General features: G+C 48.1%; 2 protein-coding genes across 2 annotated transcripts; both read left to right on the top strand.

The window, feature by feature from the left end:
* The first annotated feature begins 4760 nt into the window (after positions 1-4760).
* On the top strand, positions 4761-5342 carry LOC122546603 (histone H3-like). The gene has a single exon (XM_043685282.1). The coding sequence runs from the start codon at positions 4762-4764 to the stop codon at positions 5170-5172; it is 411 nt and encodes a 136-aa protein (XP_043541217.1). The 5' UTR covers position 4761; the 3' UTR covers positions 5173-5342.
* A 1524-nt stretch (positions 5343-6866) lies between these two features.
* Positions 6867-7943, top strand: LOC122546602 (histone H2B-like). The gene has a single exon (XM_043685281.1). It carries the CDS (start codon positions 6943-6945, stop codon positions 7318-7320), a length of 378 nt encoding a protein of 125 aa, XP_043541216.1. The 5' UTR covers positions 6867-6942; the 3' UTR covers positions 7321-7943.
* Positions 7944-9564: the final 1621 nt, after the last annotated feature.

Genomic DNA, 9564 nt, shown 5'->3' with positions numbered 1-9564 from the left:
ATACAGACAGACTCTAACCTCACACCTTTAATGAATTGTCTGAGCTGAGTTCTCACCATTTGTTATGAAACCTTAAGTTATCTTGAAAAGGTGACTTGAAAGAAGTTCTGAGATTTACTTATTAATGAATTGAAATATTCTAATGATGAAAGACTTAACAACAATCCAGGTTTGTTCAATATATCATTACAGTTGCATGACACTGTAAACCTTTGCTATAAATTCTGGGTCTTATGGTCCTATTCTCCACAGCACTCTGAAAGCACCGTGTGCTGAACATGAGCATCATAACCTAATAAGGCAGCCTGGTGCAATCCTGTCCAGCAACACAGAGATTAAAGCTCAAACTTTGAGTTTCCCCTATATGGCGGCGATTGTTGCCAGATTGACAAACCGTCCAATCACAACGCGCAATATCGATCAATCAATCAGTGGGATCAACGATTGACCAATCAGCAAGGGTGCTTTATGCTCCAATCAGAAGTGGGCTTTACTGGACCAATCAGAAAACGCCAGGCGGCAGATGCCAGCGCCTCAGGGCTATATAAAAGGAGGGGCGAGGGCACTGAGTCAATAGACAATAGGTGCAGGAGTAGGTCATTGTGTCCTTTGTGCCCCTACCCCTACCCCTACCCCTACCCCTACCCCTACCCCTACCCCTACCCCCCTCCCTCCCTCCCTCAATGTGATCATGGCTGATCATCCTTTATCAGTACTCTGTTCCTGCCTTATCTCCATAACCTTTGATTCTACAGTCAGCAGTTTCGGGTGGAGTGAGTTCCACTCGGGGGGAGAAAGCACCGTGGGACTACCAGAGGTCCTCCGTGACCAAAGCCCCACCGAGCTGCTGATCCACAAGCTGCCCTTCCACTTCACTTGGACGAAATCCCAGCTGCTCAACACATCAATACCTGCACCTACATCATCTGCACCTGGAGATTCAGCTCAGGAGGATTTGCTGTGGCTTTTTCACTGAAATCACTCCTCTGCTGGTCTCAGCTGGGATCCACCATCTATGGATTACCTTCATTCTTTCCCTCTTTAGGCTCTCAATCCATACCTTGCTACTTTGACCCTGTCTTATCTTCCATCTTACTTCCTTTTTCTTTTGAAAGGTTAGCCCAGAAAGTGCCCTTCCTGAAGAAGGGCTTATGCCTGAATTGTCGATTCTCCTGCTCCTTGGATGCTGCCTGACCTGCTGCGCTTTTCCAGCAACACATTTTTTTAAGCCCAGAAAGTAACCGGTTTCGAGTCGGGAGACTCCAACTGAACGACACTTTCACCCTTCTCCAGTCTTTTCTGTTTCAGGTTTCCAACAGCTGCGGTTCTTCATTCCAGCAGGACATGTTGGAGTTCGGCCAGGGGCCTAATTTTTTCCACAGGTCTGGCTACTCGTGGTTGGTGGGGACAGAGTCGGGAAAAGCAATTTTATTTGTTCAGAGTCACCACAACTTCAATTTGAGATTTAGGGGTGCTTTCTTTTACTCTTTCTGTGTAAAGTGAGCCTGCACATTACTTAACCTGGTGGTGTCCCTTTCCCAGGAGTGTCTGACGGAGGCGGTGATGGGTAAGGTTGACTTTCCTGTTTTGACTGAGTTAGTTCCACGTGCAGTGCGTCCGTGATAATGCTGTCCAGATGCAAGTTGAAACCTAATCTCTTTGTTTCCTTTCCCCACAGGTCACAGGAGGCGGCAGATTTGTTTCCTTTGCTGACCCCTGCCTGGTAGCTGGCTCTGGATATGAACGACTCAACTCCGCGGCCAGCAACTGATCCTCATCCACGGTCAGCGACTGATTCTCATCCGCGACCAACGTTCAGTGATTTGGAGACGCCAATGTTTTTGCTACAAATTCTGTGTCTTGCGATCTTATTCTCCACAACCACCCAATGAAGGAACAGCACTCCAAAAGCTTGTCCTTCCAAATAAACCTGTTGGACTATAACCTGGTGTTGTGTGGTTTTTAACTTAGTACTAAGTATTAAGTTTATTTATGTCTAGGTATCTTTGTACCTAAGATGAGCCCCTGCGTGGTGACATTATACACTCTTCACTGTACTCTTGTACATGTGACACAATAAAATCTAAATTTATGTGTGGGGCTGGAGAAAATGGGTGAGGTCCTTAATACACTGCATCAGTATTCACAACGCAGAAGGGCGTGGTGAATGGTGGGTTTTGGGAGAGGTATGTAGGTATTCTGGGCATTTCAACATTAAAAGAAAAGGTGGTGCTGGGTGCCTTTTAAAAATGCATTAAGGTGGACAAGTCCCCAGAACCTGATGGGATCTATCCCAGAAGCCTGAAGACGTTTCTGGAACCTTGTACAAAATCTTTGAAATAAGATAAGAGCTGTTTTGGGACACTGAAAGCAACATTGTGAAACTGAAGGGCATGCTGGCTCTGTTTGTGTGCTGTGTGACTGTCTGACATAAAGCTGGTTGAGAGGGGCGTGCTGTGGCAAACAGAGTATAATGTGGATAAATGTGAGGTGTGCCTTCCAACAGTGGCTATTGGCAAGAGTGGGAGAGGTGCTCAAGTTGTATTTAATTCCCCCCACCCCCCCCCCCCCCCCCCATCGTGGCATTACCGTCACTGAATTCCCCACTTTTCGGTATTCCCATTGACCAGACACTCATCTGGACGAGCAATATAAACTCTGCTGGCGACAAGATCAGGCCAGAGGCTAAGAATATTGCAGTGAGTAGCTCACCTCGTCACAACCTCTGCCCCACCCTCCCCTCCCCACCAACCAAAGTGCAAGTCGAGAGTGCGATGGAATAACCCCCCCCCCCCACATCGACCAATTCAGTGTACCTTGCACTGGCTCCTACTCACCCAGGAGTCTGAGTGGTGTGTGTTAGCTACCATTATTGTGTCAGAGGTCATCACAAAGCAACTGGAATTCTCAGATCCATCCTATCCTGCAATGGCCGGAATGGCCTGTGGGGACATGAGATGGATCTGCATTCTCTAGGATAGATTTGGATAGATAAGGGATGATTTATGAAAGTGTGCAAAATACCCCCAGGGATTGACAGGGTGGCTGCAGGAAGGATGTTCAACCCTTCCCCTTGGGGTGGGGTATGTGGAACCGAGGCACTACCTCAGAATACAGGTCAGGCCATTTAGAACTGAGATAAGGAGGGGTTGTTTCACCCAGAGAGTGATGATGCTTTGCAATCCTCTGCCCCAGAGGAGTGCAGAGCCTCACTCATTGAGTCATAGTCATAGAGTCATAAAGCACAGAAACAGACCCTTCAGTCCAACCAGTCCAGGCTGACCCTAATCCCAAACTAAACCAGTCCCACCTCCCTGGAGAAAGTGAGGACTGCAGATGCTGGAGATCAGAGTAAAAGAGTGTGGTGCGCTGAAAAAGCATAGCAGGTCATGCAACATCTGAGGAGCAGGAGAGTCTATGTTTTGAGGAAAATCTCTTCAGCCCGAATGAGCCTCAGTTTTGATTTTATTAAATTATAATAAAAATTATAAGGAGCCTGAATGTTACCAAGCATGAATATTGCAGTGGTCAACTGCATCAAAAAGATTGAACAGTTCATTTACAGAACAAATCTAAATGGCCTTTACCCTGTAAAGTTGTTGTGTACCAGTTTAATTCCAGTTGTGCGATGGACAACCCTGGTAAGCCTTACCCCAATCCAACTGGTTAATCAATATGGCTACATATGCTCTTACTATTTTAGTTGGTCTTATTGTTGGTATTGCTAAGGTACTAGCTTTTATTGACAACATTGATTCCACCCAGAGAATGCTCCTTCTCCACTTAGATTAAGATGAGGAAACACCATTGCCTTGCCCTGGTCCCTCCCCAGAGGAAGAGGAAACATGGCAGCCTTTGGTTGGCATCGAATTGGAATAATTTGATCCATGCTTTCACATTTATGGTGTGGTCATAGAATGACCAAAGTGGGGAGGCAGGCAGCATCTAGAGAGAGAGAAAAGTAACATTTCGACTCTAGGTGATAGTTTTTTTTTGTTTTCAGCAGATTTCCAGGATCTGCAGTAAATTGCAGATTTATCCTGATGAAGGGCTTTTGTCCGAAATGTTGATTTTCCTGCTCCTCAGATGCTGCCTGACCTGCTGTGCTTTTCCAGCACCACTCTAACCTTGACCGTAATCGCCTGTAACCCCCCCTCCACCCCTGGAGATTTTTTTATTTATTTTCAAAACATACTTTATTCATAGAAATAAAATCTTTGGTACTTGTACAATTTGTCATGTCGTTCATAGATATATACATTGCATGTCTTAAAGAACAGATTGAATTACTCGAATTTACAGTTATCCTATTTACAGTTCCCTTTATTAACCATCCAGTCTCTTATTATTTAGCTGTGGCTTCAGCGGAACCCACCTACTGAGTGGGTGCCCTGTTATACGATAGCAAAGGAAACTTGTTTAACCCCCAGTTTATGGGGTTACCATTGTCCATTTGACTGTCCTGACATTTACTGCAGCAGAACCCACCTTCGCCTTCTGCAGTAAACTGCTCAATCTTTGAATTTCCTATATATGGGGGCGATTGTTGACGGATTGAAATACCGCCCAATCACAATGCGCAATATCAACCAATCAGTAACATCAGCGATTGACCACTCAGCGGGGGTGATTTCTGCACCAATCAGAAGCGGGTTCTTCTTGACCAATCGTAGATCGCCGGGCGCCAGCCGCCTGCGGCTCCGGACTGTATAAAAGGAGGGGCAAGGGCATGCAACACGCTGTTTCAGTGGGAGGGGTACGATGGCGCGGACGAAGCAGACGGCACGAAAGTCTACTGGGGGCAAAGCTCCGCGCAAGCAGCTGGCTACGAAAGCCGCCCGCAAGAGTGCCCCGGCCACCGGCGGGGTGAAGAAGCCGCACCGCTACCGGCCCGGCACCGTGGCGCTGCGGGAGATCCGCCGCTACCAGAAGTCCACCGAGCTGCTGATCCGCAAGCTGCCCTTCCAGCGCCTAGTCCGGGAGATTGCGCAGGACTTCAAGACCGACTTGCGCTTCCAGAGCTCGGCCGTCATGGCCCTGCAGGAGGCCAGCGAGGCTTACCTGGTGGGGCTCTTCGAGGACACCAACCTGTGCGCCATCCACGCGAAGAGGGTCACCATCATGCCCAAGGACATCCACCTGGCTCGGCGCATCCGCGGGGAGCGGGCCTGAGGTGTTCCGCCCCTCGCCATTGACTCAAAACGGCTCTTTTCAGAGCCATCACTGCGGTCAAGCAAAGGCGGTAACCGAAGCGGTCAATACCTGCATCTGCGTCATATGTGCACCTGTAGATTCAGGGAGGAAGTGAGGTCTGCAGATGGTGGAGATCAGAGCTGAAAATGTGGTGCTGGAAAAGCGCAGCAGGTCAGGCAGCATCCAAGGAGCAGGAGAGGATTCCTGAAGAAGGGCTTATGCCCGAAACGTCGATTCTCCTGCTCCTTGGATGCTGCCTGACCTGCTGCGCCTTTCCAGCACCACATTTTCAGCGCCTGTAGATTCAGCTGAGGAGAATTTCGTTTGGGTTTTCCACCGAAATCACTCCTCGGCTAGTCTCGGGTGGCATCCAATATGTGTGTGTAGTCCGACTGCTTTGATTCTTTACCTCTTTGGGTCCGAATATCTACCTAAATACTTAATCAATAAGCCTCTTTTTTACCCTATTTTCTGGCATTATCTTTCGTCTTAATTCACTTTTCATATAATAAAGGTTAGCCCAGAAAGTTACCGGTTTCGAGTCGGGAAGTTCCAGCTGAGCGACACTCTCGGCGAGGTGACCAGTTTCTCCTCCCCCTGGTCCGCTTACTCGTGGTTGGCGGGAAACAGCGTCGAGGTGTCATTTCATTTGAGAGTAATATTTGGTAGTGTGGATGAGCAGAGGGATCTTGGTGTCCATGTACACAGATCTCTGAAAGTTGCCACCCAGGTAAATAGTGCGGTGAAGAAGGCATATGGCGTACTGGCTTTTATTGGTAGAGGAATTGAGTTCCGGAGTCCTGAGGTCATGTTGCAGTTGTATAAGACTCTGGTGCGGCCGCATCTGGAGTATTGTGTGCAGTTTTGGTCGCCATACTATAGGAAGGATGTGGAGGCACTGGAACGGGTGCTGAGGAGGTTTACCAGGATGTTGCCTGGTATGGTAGGAAGATCGTAGGAGGAAAGGCTGAGGCACTTGGGGCTGTTTTCATTAGAGAAAAGAAGGTTTGAGGTGACTTGATAGAAGTGTACAAGATGATTAGGGGTTTAGATAGGGTCGACCGTGAGAATCTTTTTCCATGTATGGAGACAGCTATTATGAGGGGGCATAGCTTTAAATTAAGGGGTGGTAGGTATAGGACAGATGTTAGGGGTAGATTCTTTACTCAGCGAGTCGTGAGTTCATGGAATGCCCTGCCAGTAGCAGTGGTGGACTCTCCCTCTTTATGGGCATTTAAGCGGGCATTGGATGGCGTTTTTGGAGGATAGTGGGCTAGTGTAGGTTAGGTGAGCTTGGATCAGCGCAACATCGGGGGCCAAAGGGCCTGTACTGCGCTGTATTCTTCTATGTTCTAATTTACTTCAATTCGAGATTTGAGGATCTTTTTAAAACTTTTCTGCAAAAGTGACCCTGCGCTGTCCTTGATGTCCCTTTTCCCAGCGGTGTCTGACGGAGGCTGTGCCGGGGAAGGTAGGTCCGTGATCGCGCTGTCCAGATGCAAGTTTAAAACCGAAACACACTTTTCCCCCACAGCTCACGGGAGTCGCCGGGGCGGTGGAGTCCGCGCGGCCGATCGCAATGCGCATGCCTAACCCACCGACCAATCGCCCTGCCGCGTGGCCGGCGGCCAATCGGAAGCAAAGGGTACCCACGCCGATCCTTCATTTGCATAACGGCTGTCTATATACAGCGGCGCGGCGGCGGTTCCGGGCACAAGTCGGGTGGGAGCGCCGCCGCGGGGACGAGCGATGCCGGAGAGCGGGGCCAAGGTGATCGCCAAGAAGGGCGCCAAGAAGGCGGCGTCCAAGTCGCACCACAAGGGCGACAAGCGCCGAAAGAAGGCGCGGCGGGAGAGCTACGGTATCTACGTGTACAAGGTGCTGAAGCAGGTGCACCCGGACACCGGCATCTCCTCCAAAGCCATGAGCATCATGAACTCGTTCGTCAACGACGTCTTCGACCGCATCGCCTGCGAGGCGTCCCGCCTGGCGCACTACAGCCGGCGGCACACCATGTCCTCCCGGGAGATCCAGACCGCCGTCCGCCTGCTGGTGCCCGGCGAGCTGGCCAAGCACGCCGTCTCCGAGGGCACCAAGGCGGTCACCAAGTACACCAGCTCCAAGTGAGAGGGAGGGAGGAGGTGCTCCTGTCGTCAACCAAACGGCTCTTTTCAGAGCCAACTGTCAATCACTCTGTTCAGGAGAGCTCTTGGCCAATGCGACTAATGCTCCACCCAATCTCCATTACTTCCCATATGGTGGCTTACATGGGTTCAAGGGGGCAACTTCTGCCTGATACATTTCCCCCGTTTAGCTACTGCCCTGAAGTTTAGAACCACCTGTTAAGATATTGTAGACCTCTCTGCAGGATCAGATGGTGGTCTGTCAGGGGTGTTGTTAGGGCAGATTACCTGCCCCTCTTCCACAGTTATGTCAGAGCTTAGGTGTCCCTGGAGAAGGAGACCCTTAAAATTTTTGTGCAGAGGTGGGCAGTGCAAGGGAGTGTTTTATTTTTCCCTCCAACACTTATTTTGATTTAATCCCTGCTCTCGCCTTCTCCTTTTGATCACGCAACGTTACCCTGACTGGAGAAGAACACTGCTTGGCACTGGCCACTCGGGTGTTTCCTTTCTTCCTGCCGATGGAACGTAAAATAAATATTTAAACACTTGTTGTTTTTCACTGTGTCTGACAGCTGCGTCTGCGCTCTCACCCTATTGCTATTAGGTGGTCGGGGAGGGGGGGGAAGCCCTTGCTAATTTAAACCCAGCACACAGAATCTATAACCTCACACTGTAATCTGCTGAATAGCATGGGGCAAAGTACTCTTAGATTCCACTTAAAAAAAAAGTTATTTTTAACTTTAAAGTCTAACAGGGCATTAAAACTATTGTTTATAACAGCTGTCCGTGTGACCTCTTTTACCTCCAGCTCTGCAATACTGGTCTGATTAATAAAGCTCAATTTAAGATTTACAAAAAAATCACATTTCAAAACCAGTCAGCTTTGACAATTTTCCTCTGCAGCTCGTTCCATCACGCACCACCAGTGCAAGGGAGTGTTTTATTTTTCCCTCCAACACTTATTTTGATTTAATCCCTGCTCTCGCCTTCTCCTTTTGATCACGCAACGTTACCCTGACTGGAGAAGAACACTGCTTGGCACTGGCCACTCGGGTGTTTCCTTTCTTCCTGCCGATGGAACGTAAAATAAATATTTAAACACTTGTTGTTTTTCACTGTGTCTGACAGCTGCGTCTGCGCTCTCACCCTATTGCTATTAGGTGGTCGGGGAGGGGGGGGAAAGCCCTTGCTAATTTAAACCCAGCACACAGAATCTATGACCTCGCACTATAATCTGCTGAATAGCATGGGGCAAAGTACTCTTAGATTCCACTTAAAAAAAAATGTTATTTTTAACTTTAAAGTCTAACAGGGCATTAAAACTATTGTTTATAACAGCTGTCGGTGCGACCTCTTTTGCCTCCCACTCTGCAATACTGGTCTGATTAATAAAGCTCAATTTAAGATTTACAAAAAAAAAATCATGTTTCAAAACCAGTCAGCTTTGACAATTTTCCTCTGCAGCTCGTTCCATACACGCACCACCCCCGGTGTGAATTTTTCCCCTCTCTCCCTAAACCGATGCCCTCCGTTTCTGGACTCCCACACCAGGGCAAAGACCTTGTCTATTTATTCTATCCATACATTTCATGATTTAATAAACTATTATAAGGTATCAGCCTCCAACGCTCCAGGGAAAACTGCCCCAGCCTGTTCAGCCTCTCCCTAGAGCTCAAATCCTCCAAACCTGGCAATATCCTTGTCAATCTTTTCTGAACCCATGCAAGTTTCATAACATCCTTCCTATAGGAAGGAGACCAGAATTGCACACAATATTCCAAAAGTGGCCTAACCAATGGCCTGTACAGCTGCAGCATAACCTCCCAGCTACTATACTCAATGCACTGATCGATAAAGGAGAGCATATCAAATGCCACCTTCACTATCCTATCTACCAGTGACTCCACTTTCATGGAACAATGAACCTGCACTTGAAAGTCTCTTTGTTCAGCAACATGCCCCAGGACCTTCCCATTAAGCATATCCATCCTAACCTGATTTGCTTTTCCAAAATGCAGTACCCTGTATTTATCAAAATTAAACTCCATCTGCCACTCCTCAGCCCATCTGATCAAGATCTCATTGTACTCTGAGGTAACCTTCTTTGCTGCCCACTACACCTTCAATTTTGGTGTCATCTGCAAACTTATTAACTATACCTCCTATGTTCACACATGTCAATCATATAAATAATTTATATAAATGACAAGAATCATTGGACCCAGGCACTGATCCTTGTGGAACACCA

This window comes from Chiloscyllium plagiosum, unplaced genomic scaffold (genome assembly GCF_004010195.1).
Source record: "Chiloscyllium plagiosum isolate BGI_BamShark_2017 unplaced genomic scaffold, ASM401019v2 scaf_64622, whole genome shotgun sequence".
Lineage (NCBI taxonomy): Eukaryota > Metazoa > Chordata > Chondrichthyes > Orectolobiformes > Hemiscylliidae > Chiloscyllium > Chiloscyllium plagiosum.
Note: the sequence above shows the minus strand (reverse complement) of the source record. Positions and strands in the feature narration are given on the sequence as shown.